The sequence below is a fragment of the Benincasa hispida genome, chromosome 1, assembly GCF_027475165.1.
Source record: "Benincasa hispida cultivar pf3 chromosome 1, pf3_genome.v1.1, whole genome shotgun sequence".
NCBI lineage: Eukaryota > Viridiplantae > Streptophyta > Magnoliopsida > Cucurbitales > Cucurbitaceae > Benincasa > Benincasa hispida.
Window position 1 is genome coordinate 5,557,219 of NC_143478.1, and position 23,917 is coordinate 5,581,135.

General features: G+C 34.7%; 2 protein-coding genes and 1 non-coding gene across 6 annotated transcripts; 1 reads left to right on the plus strand and 2 right to left on the minus strand.

The window, feature by feature from the left end:
• The first annotated feature begins 1,751 nt into the window (after positions 1–1,751).
• LOC120090148 (Transducin/WD40 repeat-like superfamily protein) lies at positions 1,752–9,730 on the plus strand. Its single transcript, XM_039047669.2, has 10 exons — positions 1,752–2,086; positions 2,750–2,855; positions 3,781–3,841; positions 3,950–4,245; positions 4,630–4,769; positions 5,754–5,828; positions 6,275–6,365; positions 6,936–7,139; positions 8,139–8,183; positions 9,099–9,730. The coding sequence occupies exons 1-10, from the start codon at positions 1,880–1,882 to the stop codon at positions 9,176–9,178; spliced, it is 1,305 nt and encodes a 434-aa protein (XP_038903597.1). The 5' UTR covers positions 1,752–1,879; the 3' UTR covers positions 9,179–9,730.
• Positions 9,731–12,275: 2,545 nt separating this feature from the next.
• Positions 12,276–12,348, minus strand: TRNAK-CUU (transfer RNA lysine (anticodon CUU)). The gene has a single exon. It is a non-coding gene; the product is annotated as a tRNA-Lys (tRNA).
• A 300-nt stretch (positions 12,349–12,648) lies between these two features.
• On the minus strand, positions 12,649–15,835 carry LOC120071259 (glutathione S-transferase zeta class-like). Of its 4 annotated transcripts, none has more exons than XM_090315276.1 (10): positions 15,640–15,835; positions 15,381–15,480; positions 14,995–15,051; positions 14,827–14,912; positions 14,517–14,588; positions 13,977–14,030; positions 13,806–13,881; positions 13,648–13,709; positions 13,493–13,552; positions 12,649–12,916 (listed from the first exon to the last, which is right to left on the minus strand). In XM_090315276.1, exons 1-10 carry the CDS (start codon positions 15,661–15,663, stop codon positions 12,893–12,895), a joined length of 615 nt encoding a protein of 204 aa, XP_090171402.1. In that variant the 5' UTR covers positions 15,664–15,835; the 3' UTR covers positions 12,649–12,892. The 4 variants fall into 4 exon arrangements, with proteins under 4 accessions (XP_090171402.1, XP_038879359.1, XP_038879350.1 ...); XM_039023431.2 differs by having other exon boundaries at positions 12,649–12,911; positions 15,640–15,794; XM_039023422.2 differs by having other exon boundaries at positions 12,649–12,911; positions 14,995–15,075; positions 15,640–15,794.
• Between the last annotated feature and the right edge of the window lie 8,082 nt (positions 15,836–23,917).

Below are 23,917 nucleotides of genomic sequence, written 5' to 3' on the forward strand. Positions count from 1 at the left end.
CTTCCCCACCTTCTGAACTATTATTATCTGAACTACTGCGACTATTTGAACTACTATAGCTCCCTGAACTCTCGGTGTTGGAATGTGCTTGTCTTACGGCCCGTCTATCAATTAGAGTGTCCTGAAACTCCTTCTCAACATCGGACATGACAAGACCCTCTTTGACTTTTGTCTGCATTAAGGAACCCAGTAAGATGGTTAGTGTACATTTAACTACTGAATAAACATACTGTGGCTACATAGATTACACTTACATTTTGAGACTAAAAAATGTCTCTCTCGAGTGCTTTGAAAGACACCGAGTGGGAACATGACCACCGTAATATACGAGGAATGGCTACCTTGCTCTTTTGAGTGGCAATGTTCCTTGCCAATACATCCACACCTAAATCCAAACAATTCAAATTTATAACTATGTTAATGTTAAACCAAAGATAAAGTTAAGTTAAGGAACATTTATCTGGAATGCTTGGGGAAATCCACGGAGCGAGTACTTCACAACATAATTTTTATTTCCCCTCACCTCTCGTTGTATAAACCAACATTGTCGTTAAGTGCGGACTTCAGGGCATCGAGTGTCCTCTGCCAAATAATTGTACCCCAATCAAGATTGTTGTAGTAGTTTATGTCTTCAACATCGTCAAATAGAGTACAATCGACAACATTCTTTTGCATGTTTTTACCCATCATTGCAACCTCTGCATAATATACTAGGGAAATTTTCATAGCAGCATCGTCATTTTCAAATACCAATTTTTTATATTCCTCTTCAAGCAAATTCAAGTGGAATGTGTCTGAGGTTGACCGACTACCAAAGTACCTCGTAAAAAGTTCTTGTGAAGACTTCTCACTCCATCCAACTCGCGTAGGAAACCGCCACAAACCAATGATCAATAAAAAGTCGTCCTTCGAAAATGTGACGACCTTTCATCTGACAAAGAAACTAATTGAGTCCATTCCTGACTTCTTCACTTCCCTCAATAACATATAGTGGATTAGTGGGTTGTTGAATACAAGTTCAATGTCTAGAAAGAGACCAAAAATTGTTTTCTTGAACATTTCTAACTGCCTTCCGGTAAGCTTTTGCTTTACAATCTTGTTGGCATTGGCAACGTAGGCCATGCAAGTTCCTTGTCCGGGAAACCTATCAACTTCACGATTTTTAAGATTTTTACATCTTAAATTACTCCTGTATTGTATGAACATTCAGTTTATCAGTTAATAGGTTCGTACTAAAAAATCACTAACAAAACATACTGTTAAAGTCTCACTAATCTCGCTAATAATCTCGTTAATCTCACTAATCTCGCTTTCGCCCATCTCGCTCTCGCAAAAATCATCCACTACCTTGTCTGACTCGAACTATATCTTCTTCATCCTTAACCAATGCAGAACACATCGAAACCCAAAATAAAAAATAGACGCGACCGATTGAACCCCGAAACCAATTATGAACGTGATGACCGATCAAAAGAAATCAACCTAAACAGATGCAACACAACATGGAAGACAAAAATTAAACTCACTAACTCAGTAGAGAACTTCGATTACGACAGTAGATGGACGATGGTTTTGCAGAGCGAGATTGAACGACACTTGCACAATAATTTTGACGGAGTGGGACAACCGTTGAGTTTGAGCGCACTCGTATAGACTGGAGGGGCATTTTTGTAATCTCATCCCGTGATGACGTAAGCAGAAGGTCAATTGACATTATTTTTTAAAAATTGGTCGATTGATATTTTGGACCAAAAAATTGGGTTTCGTTCAAATTTACCATTTATATATATCCCATCTTACTCCGACCGTCATTTTTCGTCAAGTCCATCGTCAAATTCTTCCTCGTCGTCTTCGTTGCCACATCTCTCTGCATTTATCAATGGATTCTGCTCTGCTAATTCCTGTTGTTTCAGTAATTCTCGGTGCCCTAATCGTCATTATCTTCTTCGGAAGTTACTTTCGCAAGCGAAGATCCGAAGTCCAAACCATTTCCCATCCGGAGCTTCCATCGGATCCGAAGAAGCACCAAAAGCCGTCTCAGACTAAGAAGTCTCACTCCAAACCTCACTCTCACTCCTCCGATAAGGTCCGTTTGGTTCCTGAAAAGCTGCATAAAACGACGACGGAATTCTCGCAATTTTGTACTGAATTATTCACTGCACAATTTTCGTCTTAGATTATCTAGGTCTAGCTTCTACATCTTCTGCTAATTTTCGAAGCTGCGAGTACGGCGGAGTGATTGAATTCTTCATCGATCATCGTCCGTATCGCAAATGTGATCTAATTATACGTAGCTAGTTAATTTTGCTCTGGACACATGCTAATTATTTGAAATGATCGCCATCTAATTCCTTTTTAGTCCCATCTTCTCTGTTTATCATGATTTTTGGTTCGTTGTTCATCGTAACCTCGCTGAAAATGCTATTCCTCTGTCTTGTTACTGGTTCATCACGGTGTTCTGCTACCATTTCAGTAAAATATTCATTGTTTGCTTCATGCGAACTACCTCGAGCTTTGTGCTGCATCGAGTTCAATAAAGGTTGTTTATTTCCTTTTTACATTTGCTATTTTTTGATTCAGGTGTATTACGGTCAGCAGGTTCTCTTGTTTATTCTAATGTTATCTGCAGAGGAAAATAATTGTATTCAGATTGAAATGTTGCAACTCCATATATTGTTTACATGATGCATTGAACAACTTTGATATTTCTCTTACACTCAGTTTTTCCTTTTTTGATTGTCAAATGTAGGATCAAAACAAGAAACATCACCCGTTGGATTTGAATACATTGAAAGGTCATGGAGATTCTGTGACTGGATTATGCTTCTCCTCAGACGGAAGTAATTTGGTGACCGGTAACATGGTTAATCCTGCTAGATCAAACAGTTTTTCACTTGATATTACCTCCATTGTTAATATGCCGTGACGAAAGGGAAATATATTTAACTAAGAATGTCAGAATGTGAATATTGCCCCTGCCTCCATTTTATTTATGCTTATGGCTGAAGAATTTTCAATTGATATTCCCTCAGTAAAATCATTTTCCAAGCAAGCATTTAATTAGACTAAGCATATCAGGTTTGCATTTGTATCCTTTGCTAGTTCATTCGCTGGATTCAAAGTGTTTCAGTTGATAATATATGTGTTTTCTATATTAAGCTCGTGTATTGTATCAATTAGTGTTTTCAATTATTTCTAATCCTCTTTTTCTATCGAGTAACAAGTTTTAAGTACTTTTCTGTTTTAATGGTCTATATTAGTGAATTTTAGTGGGTTCATTCTCATATGGAGCTGAAAATTTGAACTCAGACTTCATGCTGTTCTGATCTGATGCTAATTTCTCATCTTCATATAAAATTTTCTCGCTATTCCTAAAACTCCTATTAGAGACTTATTTTTGCAATATGTTTTCAGCTATGAAAAAGCAACTTCTGTTGTTGTTTTTGATAATTTTGTTTTCTAGACAGTTTTAGCTATTACTGTATTCTGTTTCCTCTTGTTGTTGCTCAACTTAGCAGTAATCAGTGTGGGAATTGGTTTCTAAATTGTGGTATCCAAATTTATATCAATTGGCGTTTTTGGTTCTGGTTTCTGGAAGTAGAAGGTATCATTTATTCTCTATTCATTAAGATTAATATATCCATGTGTTTAACAGTTTTATCATAATTAATATGCAATGTTTTATCAATGTTTCGTATTAATTCATTTCAGTATGATATGTTGAAGATTTTTGTTATCATTTTTTATTCATTAATCTTGTCTTATCTGTTCCTAAAACAGCCTGTGCTGATGGCGTGATCAGGGTATTTAAGTTGGATGATGCATCAAGTAAAAGCTTCAAGTATGTAAATCCGTTTTTCAAATCTTTTCAAATGTATATTTTCAGAGTGCTAATAAATAGTATTTTGGTTTTTCATCCATTTTTTGCACATCATTTATATTTCTGCAGGTTCTTGCGAATTAATTTGCCTGCTGGAGGTCATCCAACTGCTGTCGCATTTGGTGATGATGCAACCTCTATCATTGTATCCTCACAAGGTCTGTCTGGTTCTTCCTTGTACATGTATGAAGAAGAAAAACCCAAAGCTTCAGGTGAAACTAAACAGCAAGCTAAGCTCCCTCTTCCTGAAATCAAGTGGGAACATCACAAGGTGCACGATAAAAAATCTGTTATAACCCTAGTAAGTGCAACTGCTAGTTATGGCAATGCCGATGGGAGTACAATTGTGGCTTCTTGTTCAGAAGGTACGTTACATCTACCTTACAATAATCAAGTGCAAGGCATGTGAATGATGTTATACTTTCTTTTATTAGACCTCTATGGTTTGTTTAACCATTGAGATTTAAAATATTCATCAGTGTTGAATTTGTTGTTTGCCATATAAAGAATTCTGGAGGAACATAAGGGCCGGCTTCAAATTTTCAATAGCATCCATGAGTACTAAAATATTATGCTGCAGATGTGCTAAATCATGATCAAATAATTCAAAATGTTTAACTTGGTTGCGAAAATTATCTTGTTGATTTCTTGTGCGTAAACAAATCTGCTCAACAGTTTACTGCATTCTTTATCATAGTTCTGTCTTACGTAGAACTTAGAAGTGCTTATATAAGGAAATTGCTTTCTAGGGACTGATATTAGACTCTGGCATGCAAAAACGGGGAAGCTGGTGGGTGATGTTGACACTAATCAATTAAAAAATACCATGGCCACTTTGTCACCAAATGGGCGTTTTATTGCGGCAGCTGCTTTTACTGCAGATGTGAAGGTGAATGTTTCTGGCATTTGCATATTTAATAATGAGAAGTTTCTTCTTTCTAGATTTGTCTACAGTGTTATCTCTTTTATGGACCCACACATGAAGAATTGAGCAGTACTTTTGAAGGCAAACATTAGTAAAGATCAGCTTTGAGATACATTTCTTTGTAGTGAGACATCGTTTGTGTACACGGGTCCAGTGTCATATGTTCTTACCTCCTAAGAAGTACTGACACTTCTAAACTGGCAAAGTGTTGGTGTCGGACACCTGTCGAACACCGACACGTCAGCTGGCGTATGCATTATTTTATTATTATTTTTTTGTTTTCCAACATGTCAGCTAGCGTATCCATTATTTTATTATTATTCTTTTGTTTTCCAACACGTCAAGACACACCAAGAGACGTTAGCGACATGCCAAGGACACTCCATATGCAAAATAAATAAATAAATAATAAATAATAAAAAAATAAAAATAATGAAACAAGACCCACTATCGGTAGTCCATTTAAGGGGCATTTTAAGCGTATTAAAATTAACTATAATCCACAATTTTATTTACGTTTTTTCATACTTTTTGTTAAATATATGTTCTGCATATTTCACAATATGTCAAATTATGCACACATATATTTGTTTTTGAAAAATAAATAAATAAATAAATAGCATGTCACCAACGTGTCATTCTTACTTTTTTGTAAATTGGTGTGTCGTTGTGTCAATGTCGTATCGTATTCGTGTCGCGTGTCAGTGTCCTTACTTCTTAGCTTGCCTCCTTAGAAAAGATAGACAAGTGACTGTGAATTACAATTGGCTTTAATCATTCTAGCTCATGATATATTATGATTTATTGAAATCATTTCGATTTTGCTGGGAAAAGAAGTTACCACTATCACAATATTGGTGTTGCTTTATAACTACCTGATTTTACATATTTATTCAATCAATAAGACTGGTCTTTGATGTTTTTCCGTCAATATATTGTTCTTTGCAGGTATGGGAGGTTGTTTACTCAAAGGATGGTTCAGTTAAGGAGGTTTTGAGAGTTATGCAGCTGAAAGGACACAAGGTTATTGTTTAGATATTTTGTGAAATTCATGATGTGATTTAGTTAGTTAGATCTAATAAAAAACTTACATGATTGTCTATCCTTTTTCAATGTTCTGCTTCCACTCTTGTTTTATCACTCTTCTACTCTTCAAGCCACCCTAATTCTCTACTCTTGTTATATCACTCTTGTTTTATCACTCTTCTACTCTTCAAGCCACCCTTTTCTTCGAAAAAGTTTGTAAACTATGGTATTTGCAGCTTTGATACATGGAAAAATCCATATGAAATCTTCTTCTTATGTGTGACTAAAAATATTCTGCTATCTGTTGCACTTCACTTTGTTTTGACTTTTGAGTTTGGTTTTCAGTAAACACCAATATCATTTTTTAGGATTCATCATCTTTTAAATATCTTCTTGATGGTTTCAACTTCCTTGTCGGTTAACGTTTTCTTTCTGATGTCCAGAGTGCGGTAACCTGGTTATGTTTTACCCCAAACTCAGAGCAAATCATCACTGCATCAAAGGATGGTTCAATGAGAATATGGAATATTAATGGTACGTAGAGTCACATCTATAATTTTCATGTGTAAACACCTGTTAGTATAATTGACTGACCTATGACCATATCTTGTATTGCAGTTGAAGTACTTTTAGTTGATTTTTTTCATATGGTTTCTCCTTATTCTCCTAGTTTCCTCATTTCATCTGATGGAGCTAAGATAATATTAGTAGAGTACATGAATGTTAGTTTTTGCAAATGAATACAAAATTGGTCTACATTAAAATTGTATTGTGTTTTCTAGATATATTCTTCATCTAATTAATTTTTATCACTTCTAATTGGGATCTTTCCTGAAAACTCACGTAATTGTTAAAAATACACACGCACGCGCTTGTAGATAGAAATTAAAACACAAACTTAACAATTAGCTATTAAGTAAATGCACATTTAACTGTGAATCTGTGATGTTGTAACATATATATTCTTTTACCTCTTAATGCAATTAAAACTTTAATTGGTTGATTGCTGATTTCTTTCTGTTTCATGTTAACCTATCTAATTAGATGACTTTAAACAACTGACATGTTCCTTGTATCTATATTTGCATTATTTCCTTTTTCAAGTGAGGTATCACCTTGATGAGGATCCAAAAACTCTCAAGGTGTTTCCAATTCCATTACATGATTCAAATGGTGCTACATTGCATTATGATCGTCTCAATATATCCCCTGACGGAAAGATACTAGCAGCAACGCATGGTTCCACACTGCAGTGGTTATGTGTTGAAACTGGAAAGATTTTGGACACAGCTGAGAAAGCTCACGATGGTACGTATAAGTCTAAATTATTTACCGCTTCTTTTCTTACCTGCTATGAGGTTCTATTAATATTGATTAAAGAGGGCTCTCTGTCTCTCTCTCTCTCTGTTGGGGGTTTACCATTTTAATGGGTTGAAATTGCACCTGATGATCCTAATCCGAAGAATTAATTACTCACTTGAGAGCGAGACTACTACTGTTTTAATTTTGCGTAGCATCATCTATCAAGAGAAATACTTGTATAGTGTTTGGAAACATTTTTTCAATAAAAAACACTTTCCAAAATGTTTACGGTGTTCACCAACCCATTAGGAAGTGTTTACCAGTATTTGTGTATACATAGTTGCTTCGTCAAAACTAAGGGTCCGTTTGGATTAACTAGAGAAAAAAAATTTTTTTAAAAATTTTTTTTATTTAAACTATTTTGATAAAAACTGTCAATAGTATGTTTTGAAGTTATTTTGAGTAGTTGCCATACACTTCATTTTTTTTTTCAAAATGAATTATTTTCAAAATTAAATACTTAGTTAAACCAAAAAGTTGGTTGAGAATTGTAATTATACTACATAATTACAATCTGAATCGATTAACTACATTGGGTCTCATCTTTCATATTAATAGAACAACCTAAAGAACCAGGATTTTTTTTTAATTTCCCTTACAAGGATACTGACCATTACAGTAGTATGACTTGATTTATCAATTAAGTGACGGTTGTATCCGAGTCCATGTGTTTACTAGTCCGAACATTTTGGTTCATCATCTCAGGTTGTTTTCATATACCTGGACGAGGTTTTTTCTAGTTATATTTGCCATGTCTCATAGGGTCCTTAACCTAACAAGATTATCTTATTCGATTTGTGCAGTTCAATATAGTTTAGAACAGTTTGTTGATAATATAATATTTCTTTTAACTGCCTATAGTCCAGACTCCAGAGCATGGTCGAATTTAAGTCGAGAACTTTGTGAATTAAATCAGCTAATCGTGGGCACCCAATTCTAATGCAGGTGACATCACATGGATTTCGTGGGCACCCAAGCCTATTCCATCAGGTAAAACTTCATCCCACTTCTTCTTAATTATCTTCTTTCGCTACTAAAATATGGAAATATTAGAAAAAAAATATTTTCACAAGTATAAAAACGAGAGAATTACAACAATATAAACTAACCATAACACTAAAGCACTCTACATTATTTTCATAAAGTTATAAAGAAAAAGTGAATGATCTATTTAAAACTGCATTATTGTATTATGTCATTTAGTTAGAAGTTTTTGTACAGAAAAATTACGTTAGCCTGACTTGATTTGAAATCATAGGAATAGTAAAGAATCAAGAATAAAAGACAAAGTTAAGAAAGAAATGTGCTTTTTTTCCCCTCATAAACGATTACAACTTCGACAACACTTTAATTCGCATATTGACCATATCTTAAATTTACAAAACTAAAAGATATTGTTCAACTTAAAAGATTCACTCACTAAAAATTTATTATTCAATCTTGCTTTTCTCTTTTACTACTTTATTGTGGAAGTGGTTGATCAGTCTACAAAAGTAACGTAAGAATAATAATATCTTGATTAAAATGTCATTTTGGTCTTATGTACTTTGAAGTTAGTTCATGTGTAATCCCTGTATTTTCAAATGTTCAATTTTAATCTATGTTCTTTTATTAAATCTTAAATTTAGTCCCTATTGCTTGTTTATTGTTGATTTCTTCTTTAAAAAAATGTTATTCATCAGCATCTTTACTAGAAATTTTGAAATTGTATCCACATACTTTATTTTGATGCATGAAAAATTATTATTATTATTAATTAGTCGATTTCAATAAAAAAAAAAACATTGAGGGATTAAATTTAAGATATTTATTAAAAGTAGAGGAACTAAAATTGAACAAACTCCAAAACACAACGATGAAAATGGTATTTTAACCTAATATCTAATATAGCTTCTTTTGGAACAGGAGATAAAAAAGTATTGGTTTTGGCTACTGCGAGTGTGGACAAGAAAGTGAAACTATGGGCAGCACCGACACTTAGTTGATCACGAATTGGATTTGTTGGCTAAGATAAAGTTAACTTTGGATACAAGCCTCCTGATTTGGTATATCATCAAGTGCTTTTCTTGAAAAAGTTATCTAAATTCGATACTGGAGGTCAACAATTTCAACAACTGCTGCCGAATCTTTTGACAAGTAAGACAATTCGATCTCTTTATTAACAATACAGCGTTTCGGTAACACAGTGGATTTCAAACGTGAGAGGCTTTTTGAAACTAGAACCTTTTCTATGGCATAAAAAAAAAAGGAGAGAGGAAAGTAATAGTTTTAGATTTCAAATTATTACATTATGGTTAAAAGGAGATGTTAGGAATCAGATACCGACGTTTTGTGTGAAGTTTGTTTGGGTAGAAATTAATGGTGTTATATTAGGTCCTTTCTCCACTTTGAACTTTGGTCATGCTATTGCTATTTATGCTTCTTTTTTATTCGAGTGTTGGATATTTAGTTTATAGGGCATTAATCGAGTTTAGTTGAGAATTTCTTTGGACATAATTCAATCATTCAAGAATCTAATTAATTTAACTTTGGTCTAATATGTGCTTGCTATGTTGTTGTCATCATCATCATTATATACTAATCTTTTTCTTTCGAAATCTACTTCAAACTAAGAGGTCGTTACCGTTTTGTTTTCGTTGTTTCCAGGGATTCTGAAGAGTGAATACATAGTTCAAGTTTTAATTTAAAAATTTTCACAAGTGTTTTTAAAATTGAACTCAAAAAAGTTTTTTTTTTCCTTTTAATAAAAATTATGACTAAATCTGATGAGAAATTGACTAGGTGCTTGTAGGAAGTAAATTTTTAAAATAGAAAACAAAGAACTGTTTAAAAAAGGCCTGAAAATTCTCTTTTAAATTTTGGAGAATTAAAATTTTGAAATGGTAGCTTATTCAAATGCATTTCTTTGGACTCTAAATGCTATCCTCCTAGTCAAGATTCAAGCTGGTGTGGACACGAATATATTATATATATATAAAAAAATAGATTAATATGGAATGAAATGTAGATTAATAAGTTCATATCCTAAATTGGAATTTTTTGTTAAAATAATATTTTTTTTAATAAATAATGACAAAAATAGGGATTGGGAGAAATATTTTCAAAAATAGGTATTTTGGAAAAGTATTGACAGATTTAGGATAGTGAATCGTGTACCGGTATACGATTTCCATATTTATAATCTAACCTTTGTAGTTTTCAAATCATTTGATTTTTGTTTTAATATTAATGTGGTATTTGTTCAAACTTTGAATGTTATATGAAAATGGTCTCAAGTTTACAAAATTCTCTCTATGCTTCCTAAAGTTGCGCCTTTTTCATTATGTTGGCCAATTCAGATGGTAGAACTACCTTTTTCATTTAAACAAATAGATATGGTTTTTCATGGGAATTTTTTTGGAACTAATTCATTTATTAAGAACCTAGTTAGATGATCTTGGGAGTCAATTTAATCTGATCATCAATATGCATGAGTTTGAGTTACTTAGATCAACCACTAAAATAATGAATTAAGAATGGTATTTAGGGCATGTTTGGATAAATTTTTAAAAAAAAATTCAAAAGATTCATTTTTATTTACACTTTTAATAAAAATCAATTAAAATACACTTGGAAAATTATTTTAAGTAATTGTCAACCAACTTCAAATGCTAGCAAAATGATTTATGTTTTAAATTAAACTTTTGGAAATGTATTTCAAACACACGGGAAGAGTAAATTTGATAGGAAGTCCATTAACACAGGCAAATTAAATCAATTTAACCTACCATGTAATATCTGTAAAAAATGTTATTAAATATTCTTTGCAAAGGACAAAAATTCATGTCCCTTGCGTGAATCTCTATGAAACACAGACACTTCATGTGAGACACAGAATCCGTATCAAACACGTATATGTATCTATTTTTACGCGTACCTTTTTTTTAAAGAAAAAAGACAAACAACTCATCTAATCTTTTTCAATCTAAAGCTAGACAATCTATTTAAAAAGCTCATTACTCGAGTCCAAAACTAAAAGACCAAATTTTATAATCATCTAATCTTCATATTCACATTTAAGTCACAAAGTTCACAAAAATATAAACTATTTGGATATCTTCGTCAATTCAATGAAAAAGTTCTTTGTTTATCTTCATACTTCTCCCTCTAATCTTCTTCTTCTTTGTTAAGAGCCTTGCGCTCTACCTGAGCTAGACGGGCCTCGTTTTTGGATGTCGAGAGCAACGCCTAATCATAACTAGAAACTAAACTTAACCCCAATAGTTTGTCCAGATTTTTCAAATATTACCAGATAACATATTCTCTAATCGTGTAATATTTTTGTCAAACTCAATTACATTTAATGAGGAAAACTGCAAAATCAGAAATCTTTTAACTACCAAAGAAAATATATAGTTCTATCTAATGACAGAAATCAAGTGCCAAAAAGGAAAAAGAAAAAGAGAAAGAGAAAGGCACCGCAGAACATTTGTAAAATATTATTGTCATTTTTCATTGGGTGTTCAGAATTTATAAAATCCAATAACATCTTCTCTTCAAATACTGTGAGCAATTTCCTCCTACACTATCTCAATTTAAGATTAAAACAAGTAGGAGGGATTTTCTAGTCCCCAACTCTTTTTACACAACCTGTACGAGAGATCTAGACCTTCAATTTTGTAGTCAAAATGTATGTTTTAATTAGTTTATGTATGTTTAAGTTGGCCTCTCATCTTTAATTGCATTTGTAAAAAGATAGAGAATTTAAAACAAAAACCATAACTCAAAGTAGTAAAAAAATGAAATTATAAAAAATAGTACCTTCGCCCACAGGCAGGGCTCGATTTAAACAACTAGTATGTTAAAGTTGGCCTCTCACCGCTAATTGCATTTGTAAAAAGGAAGAGAATTAGAAATAAAAACCATAACTTAGAATATGCAAAAAGATGAAATTATAAAAAATAATTACCTTCACCCACCGTGGGGGCTTCCACTCTACCAACCGATTTTGTTGAGCCATTTTTAGCCATTCCCTTTTTAGTCATAGTTAAATATTTTAAATATAGGAATAGAAAATTACGAAATAGTAAAAATAATTATCTTCGCCCACCGTGGGGTTCGAACCCACGACCACAAGGTTAAGAGCCTTGCGCTCTACCGACTGAGCTAGACGGGCAATTTTGAGAATCTGGTTTAACCTGTAGCATTTTACACAAGTATAGTTTGAACCGCTTTATGCAACCAAAAAGGAATATTCAAATAGTTTTAAAAATTAAAAAAAGAGTACCTTCGCCCACCGTGGGGTTCGAACCCACGACCACAAGGTTAAGAGCCTTGCGCTCTACCAAGACGGGCCTGTTGTTATATAGGGACTAGACCGCATGAACTAATCATATCAAAAAGGTTCTTTGCGCTTCGACATCGTGGCAACCTAATGGGGATTTAAATGGACAAAGAAGAGACTGGAGATAACATATGGTATGAAATTTTCAGAGAAACTATCAATTAACTTATCTCCATGATAAGAAAGTTATCTATCTCCATATTTGCAAGTGTAACTAATTACAAGTTATTGTAACTAATTACAAGTTCAAGTAAATGTCAAATGTGTAATAGTACAATAATGTGGAGACAAACGACCTAATGGAGGGCGTCGGGCTGCCTTTCTGGTGACGAGGCTTGGAATTCTGGTAACTTCTTGTAAGATACATAAATCCTTGCTAAGGTTGGAAACTTAGACTGCACTATCCAACAGCAGAAATTTGTTATGTGAGAGAGTTTCGAGACTTATGTTTTTCTTCTTCCAAATTTCTTATATGTTATAAGTTAACCAAGAATATCTAGAGATGAGTTTTAAATTATTTTTATTTAAAATATAATCAAAGAATTAATTTTTTTTCAAAAAAAAATAAATAAATAAAAGGGATGGGCGGTTTGTAACTGCAGCGTACGATCTATGCAAGTGCAACCGGCAAATTTACATTAGAACTTCAAATTGTCAACCTCTGAGAAGTGATGAATTAGCTGTACCAAGATTTGCTATCAAAATACTTGGAGCATATTTGGATTAACTTTCTAATTTAATTTAACATAAAAAGTCAATCCAAACATGTCTTTAAGCCAATGTGGAGTAAATCCTAACAATTTGTAAGAATCAATGTGATGCCTAGTGACAATAAAGGATTTGGTCGCCTTGTTTCTTGATTTTTTTTCAAATGTTCGATATAAACTTAAAAGGAAAAAGGACAATGTTTTTCATTTTTCATAATGTGTAATAATCGCTGAGTGAGATATAAAAAAGAATGGAGAAAATACAATACCATGTCAATGTGGAAGTTCTCAATAGCATTTGAAATTTGGGGAGCCAAAAATACATCAGCCTGCATGTGACAACACTAGATTAAGACTGTGACGATGAAACTTCGAAAGTTGAAATCTTAATTGGTAAAAGAATCGAGAATATTTTGAAACGTGCCATCTGTACTTCATCCCCTAAAGCATAATGGCCAGAACAATCCTTCAGCAGTTTCTCAAGAGCTGTAATACACAACAGATGAAAAATTGAGGACCACTACACTTTCTTGCACACACAATGAATTAGTGCGGTAGTTTTATTTAACTTCACAAACGTACCATTGAGACCTTTTTCTAAATTGGACTGAGCCCATGGTAGCTGCTCTTCTGGACCAAATTTTTCCCCGATAGTTTTCTAAACAAATATATATATATAAACGTGGACTAGATTAACTTTAGATATATATGTACACAGGTAGTGCAAATGAATCATGTGCAAATAAAATCTACCAGCAATCCCATCATAATAACAGGTTGTATACTTGAGCTGACGATACTTGCCACCTGCAACATGATACATTTATCTTTTTTGATAAGAACCTATCACCATAATGATGCACAGATAACCAGACTATATCATATGTGAGTTCTTATTCGCACAGAACTATAGATTTTCCCCCGCTTTTCTGAGAATCAGAAATCACAGATTTTATTGCTCAATTTTCACAAGACTTAATAGCGCTCGTGTTAAGATGTAACAAGCTAAAAATAATCATTTAATTGATGCGAGCCAATCCACTGCCGATTAAACCACTCAAAACATAGAAACTAGGATCTCATATCATATATATGATGCAAAATTAAATGTTCCTAAAGATTTTAAAATTCAGTCAGTGGATTTGAAAATAAATAAATAAATATATATATATAACTGTAGGCCTGTAGGAGTACCGTAAGAACAAGTAGTTACATGCTAGAAGACATTTTTCATAGATCTATAGAGCTCTCTTTTAAACTTTTCAATTTGTAGCTAAGCAGTACTGATCTTACTTGCAGATTAAGAGATTTTAAACGAAGATCAGCAGGCAGCAGCGCCTTCTGTGGATATTTCTCTTCCAGATACTAAACAATAACAACAAGAAAAGAGCATTAGTGTTACAAGCATAATCTAGGATAGTAAAAGCAACAGAGGATCAAATTTAGGCACGAGAAAAGAAGGATGACTAGTATATTCAAGTCCGTGAGAATCCAAAACCTTCTGAACTGGCATTTGCTTAGCCATTGTGGTTAAGACACAAGTTCACTGTTCTTCGTCACGGACTCGAACAAAGTCGATTATCTCCCTTCTCTTTATACTAACCAGCAAAATCGCGTAAGAATCTGAAACTACCACCGGACCATCTACTAATACAGGAACATACTTAAGAGGATTTAGGCGCTCAAAATCTGCATCTCGGAAGGAATAAAAAATAGTTCAGCAGTTTTTTATTCTATCGATTCGCACTAACACATCCATCTCAAGATTTACCTGGACTTAATTGTTCTCCTTTCCCAAGGTTTATTGCTCTGTACTCGTAAGAAAGCCCTAAGCAACAGTCGGGAAACATTTCTGTTAACAGAAGTATCAAGTTTCACAACTTTCATTTGTTTGATTTACTATCACGACCTTCATTTCAGCTCAGAATCAATTTAAACAAAGTCATGATGCGTTCTACGGCAGACCAAACTCGAATTCATCTATACTTCAAACTCAAATTATTCATCATTCGTCCGATTTATAATCATGATCTTCATATCCGCTTAGACTCGATCTAAACAAGATAACCGTGAATTTTACAACAAATCAAACTCTAATTCTTCTGTACTTCAAATTCGAAGATGAATTTTCCAGTAAAGTCAAAGAAGAATAAAAACCTTTGAGGTTCAACGCAAAGCGAACACGCCACGAGCAGGAGCTCCGCCAGAAAGAATAAAGAATCAGCTTCGATGACGTTAACGAATCGTCGGAGCTTTTCTGCAATGACAAAAACAAAAGTAGGAACAACATTATACTACATTTCCTAAAGATTTCGAGTTAAGAAAGTGAATCCGTCTCTCTGCAATCAACTTATCTTCAGATCAAACGATTTCAAGAAATGGGCGCGCTCAAGAGAGAGAGAGAGAGAGAAGATACCAGAGCGTGAGGTTCGAAGTCCATGATCGTCAACGAGAAGAAGAAACAGCAGGAGACGCTGCTTGAACAAAAGCGGTTAATAATTGAATACTGTTGCGCTGAATTTGGCGTGTGCTGTATTTATATACGGAAGCTGCAGCCTCGATGGTAACGATTTTTGGGTAGGACGAGTCACGAGCGAGAGAGCCGGACGAGCATGAAAGGAAATTTTTTTTTTTCTTTTAACTCCTCAACTTATAGAGTTGTATGATTTTTCACTTCAAACTTTTAATTTGAGCATAATACACTTCTTGTTAATGTCTATTTGATTTCTGAGATTTTTAAATATATATTTTAGTCTTTCAAATTTACAAAACGATTGTACATAATCCATAACTTAACTTTAAGCTAAAGTGCTGATATGAATGGAAAGATAAGACTATCTCATTTAACTACATGGTGATTAGTTGGAAAATAAATTAAAATTTAATTTTTCAAAAACTGTTAAGTTGAAGAAGATTTAATTTTGGATTGGATTACATTCTTTTAATATACTTAAAACAATTTTAATTCACTTAGTAGTTTATCTTTTTAAAAAATAATTTTCAATTTATTTTTCAACTAATCAAATAGATTTTGCCATATAATTAAATGAAGTAGTCTCGTCATCCTATTCACGTCATTAATTGGCATTCTATTAGTTTAAAGTTAAGTCATGAATAATTTAGAATAATCTTGCAAATCGGAGGACAAAAGTGTATGTTTTGAAATCTTAGGGACCAATCATCGATTTCAATCCTAAAGGACGAAAAGTATATTTTGCCTTATTTCAATATTCTTAAAGAAAAATGGGTTAAAATACATTTTTACATAAAACATCCTCTTTAGGCCATATATTTCAAAAATGTCTTTAAATTTGAATTTTTTAAGGCCTTTGATATCATTTTTGCACAAATTTACCTTTTTTATTATTTGTGTCCATATTTATATATTTCCCTATTTACTAAGCTTCTTTAATGATAGAGAGAGAAACTTATTATAGAGAGAAAATGTGTTTAATATGATTTTTTTTCATTTTCAAATGGAGGGAGAAAATGCATTTAATATAGTTTATTTTTTTCCATTTGTTTGATTTTTTATATTAATGGGATATATTTCATTGTTTGTTTTGAATACTATTTGTTTTCATGTAATATATGTCATTGTTTATTTGGCATATATCCGAGGTATTATGATATGTATGTCCTAATTAGTCATCGTTTATGTGTCTGTAATATATTTCCCCAATATTTGATATATATATTATTCTAATGTAATTTTTATATGATTGTCTTTTTTATTTGAGTTTGTTTGTTACAGTTTATTGTTTATTTTGAGTTTGTTTATATTTTGTTTTATTATCCCATATATACATAGTTTAGATTCATTGTTATTTTTTAATATACGTTAGAACATTTGTCTTAGATGTTTGTAAATATTCTAACAAATATATCAAATATACTAGTAAGATTGACTATATTTCATTTAAGTAAATTTAACAGAAGCTCTCTAACAAAAATCGATACTTCTCAATTAATGTGATCGATTCAAATTCAATTTAAAATCTCATGATTTTCAAATAAACAAAACTATGTACCACAGTATATAAACAATTATACACTGATCCAAGTAAGGATGCAATATCTAATTCATGAGATCCATAAACATTGTTGGGGCATTCATCAAACCAAACGACATGACTAAGACCTCATAGTGCCATATCTAGTTCTGAAAGTCGTCTTAGGAACATTCGCTTCTTTAACTTTTAACTGGTGATAACCTGATCTCAAATCTATCTTGGAGAACACAGTTGCCCCCTTTAACTGGTTAAATAGGTCATCAATACGAGGCAACAAGTACTTGTTCCGTATTGTTACTTTATTCAACTGTCTTTAATTAATACACAACCTGAGAGTGCCATCCTTCTTTTTCACAAATAGAACTAGTGCTCCCCATGGTGACACACTGGGTCTGGTATAACCATTGTCCACCAACTTCTGTAACTGAACTTTCAATTCCTTCAGCTCAACTGGCACCATCCTATATGGTGCTTGGGATATAAGGGTTGTACCTGGGATCAAATAAATTGTAAACTCAACCTCTCTGTCAGGTAGTAAACCTAACAACTCTTCAGGAAATACATCAATAAACTCCTGAATCACTGGTACATCTTCGGGCTCAACTTCTTATCCTGCGAAATAGTTACATGTGCCAAATAGGCTATACATTCCTTAATCAACAGTTTCCTGGCTTTGACTATTGAGATCAAGCTATTAGAAAGAATTCTCCTGCTTCCAGTAAATACTATATCCCTCTCTTCAGGTCTTCTAAACACTACTTCTTTCTTATAACAATCAACCGAGGCAGAATATTTACTCAGAAAATCTATGCCTAAGATAGCATCAAACTCAAGTAGTTCTAGAGGAGTTAGATCAACCCACATGCTCTGGTTTTATTTCACAATCACTATAAAATTCCCTTACTACTAACACTTCCTCAACAAACATAGAAATAAATAACCCATCTAGCACGCTTTCTAGCATTCTATCAATATGCAATACAAACATGCTAGAAACAAATGAATGAGTAACACTAGGATCTGACAACACATATGTAAGAGTTACTCTACCGATCACAATGTCTGGCGACTCCTTAGTTTCCTAGTGGGTCACTGCATACACTCTATCTTATTGTTGAGGTCATCCAACTATCTTCTTCTATTTGACGCCACGGGAACCCTTACCTCTGGCTTCAACTTCTCTTAGTTGATCTACTGTCCAGGAAATCGTCTTCTGCTCCACCTGAGTCTCCCGTGCTAACTAATCGAAATCTCTCTTGAAATAACCTATCTAATCGCACCAGTTGCAGATGTTTCTCCCACTGTAATATGTCCCTAAGTGATGCTTACCACAGCTCGCACATGGGGGTTCGCTAACCGTTCTAGCAATAGACTCGCTAGCACATCCTGCCTTGGATCCTCCAACTGAAACAGCTAGTTGTCTTGATCTCTACCTGTTTGACCTCTACCGACTCGCAGCTCCCTGATCTCTCATAGTCGACTGTCTAGAGAAGAAGGGCTTGAAACTCTCACTTTTCGACTCTCTGGGAGACATCCATGATTCCTCTTTCCTTTTATGCATCTGCTTCTCATTAGCTAATCTCCTCTCAACTCTGATGGTTGTCTCGACTAATTGGGAGAAATCTGTCTAGTTACCCGTAGAAGTTACTGGCATAAGAATCTCAAACCATTCTTGAATCTCATGCACTTGTCCTTTTCTTCCACAATAATCGGAAGAGCATATTGAGACAACTCAGTAAACTTCTATTCATATTCAGAAACCGTCATCGATCCCTGAATTAGTCTAAAAAACTCATCTCTCTTCTCTTTCCTCAATGAACTAGGGTAATATTTTTTCTCGAAAGCTTTTCTGAACTCTTCCCAGGTCATAGCTCTAGAACTACTTTGTCTAGCATCTAGGACTTTCCACCACTTTTCAGCTTATTTCTAAAGTAAAAGCACAACTAAACTGACCTTCCGATCGTCAGGACATCTCATCACATTAAAACCTTTCTCTATCAGATCAAGACAAACCTCAACATTTGTTGGGTCTGTCATACCCTCAAATGTCGTAGCACCTAGGGCCTTTAGCTTCTCAATGCCATATTTCTTCTCTGGATCTGCCTGTACGGACTCTACACTCGCCACTAGCCTCTGGCCAATCCTACCAAACACTCGGTCTTCCATCTGAGAATCTGTCCTATCTTGAGGGGTATTAGACTCACCCTCAAACGTAGTCTCCTGTACTACTGGATCTCTATTAACATTACACCTTCTCAATTTTTCTCGTAGAGTTTGAATCCCCTCTGACTTTGAAATCTTTAGTAGGGTCATGATCCCAATCCGCTATCTGCCACTTCTTCTTGGCATCCTTCCTAAAATAAAGTACAATCATTAGGGACATTACAACATTGACACATCCTAATATAATGCATGAGTTCACTCCCCAAAACCTTAGGCTCTGATACTAGCTTGTCACACCCCCTTTTAGAACCTCTTCTATCCTAGGAGACGATGTGAAGACAATAGTTACCAACCCTCTTATGGTAACCACTTGTATGAATAGTTTCAGGCACCTGATAAATATAACATTACTCTTAACGGAGGAGCAGTAGTGTGGCGAAGCACTAAGCAGGGGTGCATCGCCTACTCCACTATGGAGGCGAAGTACGTAGCGGCTTACGAAGCTGCTAAGGAGGTCGTCTGGCTCAGGAAGTTCTTAACAAAACTGGAAGTTGTTACAGATATGTTTAGGCCCATTACCCTTTATTGCGATAATAGTGGGGCAATGGCGAACTCCAAGGATTCGAGGAGTCACAGGCGCAGCAAACAAGAGCAGAAGTATCATCTAATCCGTGAGATAATGCATCGAGAGGACGTGATCATCACGAAGATCGCATCGAAGAACAACGTTGCTTACCTGTTTACGAAGGCTCTCATGGCTACAATGTTTGAGGGTCACCTTTAGAACATGGGTCTACAAGATCACCCGCGGCTGGACTAGGGCAAGTGGGAGATTTTCTTGTACTAGGCTTTTATGCCCTAGTTTATTGTTTTGTACTAGTTTTATGTACACCCCACTTCGCTTTAGGGAAAGTGGGAGATTGTTGGGGTTGATGCCCTAAAGTCTCGTGTCTTGTAGTTTGTAAACTGTTTGTATGAACGCTTGTGTTGTATAATATATGATATTTACTTTACATCTTGATTTTGCTCAGTTGTATGTTTTATTTGCTTTACCACAAACCAATAAACATAAAATCCCTAGTTATCTGTATGTAACTTAAGCATGTATGTGGTGACAAACAAGTGGATCATTTTTTGAGTGATAACCAAAATGGTCTGTAGTATATGGATATAGGAGGAAAACCTTATCCCGGTAACGCTATGAATGCGGCCCGCTTTGTGAAATGGTCATAAGTGTTGTGACTTGTCACAGATGGTCTGATCCTGATCATTCATGTAGGGGACATGCGAGCAGGGGCCGTCCTATACAAAGAGTTTGTATAAGACCTGACCATGAAGTGTTAACGTTTCGTTATATAACACCATTCATGATAGAGACTTCACTTCATTAGGATGACCATAGGTAACATGACCTCAATCTTGAGTGAGTTGGGAACTCCTGCCATTGAGGACGGTTCTTTGATTTGTATGGGTACGAGTGGCCAGGTCGCCGATTCAAACCTACCATTTTGAGGATTCGTCTGATTTGGGAGTTGGGAAGTTAGCTACACAAGATGGAATTCACTTCTTCCCCGAAGCAGAGGTAAGTAGATAAATAGCTCCCTTAAGGGCTGATTCCATGGCTTAAATGATGTGGCGCCACACACCTTCTCTTGGCCTGAGAGGTGTTCATACATAGTTGGACTATGTTGTATTTTTCATTAGAGGAATCAGTGGTACTTAAGGAGTGAGATGTAACTATAGGGGCAAAACGGTAAATTTGCCAAACTATACTTACGAGCATCTGTGAAGGGTCATCGTACTCGCGATTGGTTATATCCGATGGACACAGAAATATATTTGTGGTAAGAAGAGTTCAACTATTGGTCTTTAGTGGAATGCCTGGCAGTTAACGGATGGTGGATCTCGTGGCTAAAGAGTTTAGTCAGCTATTCACGAACCGTTGGAGCTTCGTGCCATAGGTCTATTAGGTCCCCTAGGTAGCATGGATAAAGTCGAGAATTAGTATTTGGATCAGTTTGAAATGTTCAAATTGACAAGAGGGAATTTGATTGTATATGATATAATTGAACTGGTTAATTATACATGATATAATTGGCTAAATGTATGATATGCATTTTTTGGAGGAAATTAGATATAAATATGATTTATATCAAGTGGAGGAGAAATTACTATAGTAGATATATGATATCAAACTATAGGGTAAGAATATAATATTATTATATTCATTTATTATTAAATTGGTTAATTATGAGATAATTGGTCGTATTATTCTCCTCAATCGTGCATTAGTGGGAGAAGCCGCATTCGGTTATGGTAACTGATGAATAAAATGAAAATTGTTTTCATTTTGCAAAAAGTTCGAAAAATCACAATCGGTGTGGAAACGTAAACAATCGCCTAGCTTGAAAGCTTATACGATAGTATCTCATCGTTTAAACGATCACGCACCAGCGTCTAAACGATCACACACCTTTCCTTAAACGATCGTTTAGCTTTCCTAAACGATCGTATAGTGTGCCACATTTTCTAAACGATCGTGTAGCTTCATCTTAACGATAAGCATCCCTGCTATACGATAGCTCTTTCTCTCCTTCTTGCTTATCGTCTACACAATCTGTCTTTTCTCCTACCTCTACCAAATTCACCAAAGACCACACTTTGGATTCTCACTCCGAGAATACCAAGGGCTTCAACTGGTGGTGTCGTCCCTGCTGTTTAGTTATTCGTGCTTGTTCGAGTTGCTGCCTTTCTTGTAGACGATCGTGCTGCCGCAGTGACTGATTTGCTGGGCGATAAAATTTGCGTAGAGGTTCTTCCGCTGCTTTTAAATTCGACATTTGAAGAGAGTCTTCAACCGGTATGAGAACTCTTTCCCTTGTATTTTATTAAGTAAATATTAAGTAAATGTTAACTTCCATAGAACTTCAGGGTTTTAAACATTCATACTCAATACTATCAAATAAATAAAACATTTAAACTCTAAAGACTTTAAATAGAAATTATTATCACATAACCTTAGTTGAGGAAAGCCATTTCGCTTAATCACTCAAATTCGAAGTCCTTAGTTGGTGTGGAGTATTCTCAACACAACCAATGTCAATTAATACCTTACGTGCATGTGGTAATGCCTTGAATATCGTCATATCTTAGGTACCAGGGGGCCCAGATACCTTCTTTTGGTCCTTCGGTATCAGGTTTCCTCATTATATCATCATAAATCATTCTCTAAAAAAGGAAACTCAACTTTGAAACATTAAACAATCCAGTAAAACAGACCTTTAATGTATTCATCATAAAAGACTTAACATGAGTAAGGAATGCTAGTGGACTCATGCTTCATAAAACTCATTGCTAGAGAATTTAAACCATGCATTGATATATCTATTATCATACTAGGGCATGTGTCAAAGTAGAGCTTAAGAAATCATGTTTACTTAGAAAATTTATCATAAACCTACGCTCATACTTGGCACATCATTAGGAAAACATTTGAAGAACTGGCTCAATAGTATAACATGCGTTGGAAACTTATAAGAGAAAATACCTATAAACTTTGTCATTCATAATCTTGGGCTACTTCCTTAGGGTAATAGGCTTCTTCTATTGGTAATTTCCCTGTGACATTTATAAATACTTTTGGTTAATGTCACTAGTTTACTTTTGAGCTTAACTTAAATAAATAAGTTCAACGTCAAACTTAGGATGTTTCCCGTACTTATCAACGCAACATCTAGCCCAACTCATCCTACACTTAGTCCAAATTACCTTTTTATCAACTAATAGGTGGTACGTGGCCACAAGTGCCTACTCATGCACTAGGACATGCTTACAGTGCCAACGTGTCGTGCGCTCACCTACATGTCCCTTAGCGCCTTCAGTAATAGCATGTTCGTGCACTCACTTCTCACACATACCATAGGCAGAACCTTGCGCTCAACCTCGCACACTCATGTACATTCGCCAACGCCTATGCCTTGCACTCAACCTCGCATATGTATGCGTGTGCCAATGCCAAGCCTGGCTTGCCAGTTGTTTGCGAAGCAGCTGCCTGCTTATTTAACCACCAATTTCCAAATTTTAATTTCTAGCATGAATAACTTAATTTTCAGGCATCATTTCGGAAAACTTCCTTCTACGAACTTGTTCATAAATGTCTTCACTTACTTACCTTAAAATTTGGGCCTCAGATTCCTTTTATTGCACTTAGAACCATCAATCTTCCTATCTTGCCCGAGAACACTCAAAAGCTTAAGACACTTAGGAATTTCTTCAAGCTCTAATTTGAATTCGTGGGAATTTCCTCTCAACAACCCCAGTTCTTCATCAGCGTCGATTTAGCTTCAAATCAGCACCAATCCTTCTCCCTTGGCATAAATGGAAAGGCTAAGTCGATGTCTTCTTTCAACCTCCCTGATATAATTGGGAGTGCATGATCATCTTCATTGCTTAGGGTGAAAACTAGCCCACTAAGCTTAATTAAGGCATCTAAACTTGACAGCGGGCCCACTGAGCTTG

Bases quoted from the DNA above. Each gene is read 5' to 3' on its own strand.
- LOC120071259 (XM_039023422.2), bottom strand. From the start codon at position 15,663: ATGGACTTCGAACCTCACGCTCTG. The intron at 14,031-14,516 runs GTAAGATCAGTA...ATCATGTTGCAG, and splicing joins TAAAATCTCTTAATCTGCAA to GTGGCAAGTATCGTCAGCTC. The intron at 13,553-13,647 runs GCACGTTTCAAA...TGTCACATGCAG, and splicing joins TAGGGGATGAAGTACAGATG to GCTGATGTATTTTTGGCTCC.
- LOC120090148 (XM_039047669.2), top strand. From the start codon at position 1,880: ATGGATTCTGCTCTGCTAATTCCTGTTGTTTCAGTAATTCTCGGTGCC. The intron at 3,842-3,949 runs GTATGTAAATCC...ATATTTCTGCAG, and splicing joins GCATCAAGTAAAAGCTTCAA to GTTCTTGCGAATTAATTTGC. The intron at 5,829-6,274 runs GTTATTGTTTAG...TCTGATGTCCAG, and splicing joins TGCAGCTGAAAGGACACAAG to AGTGCGGTAACCTGGTTATG.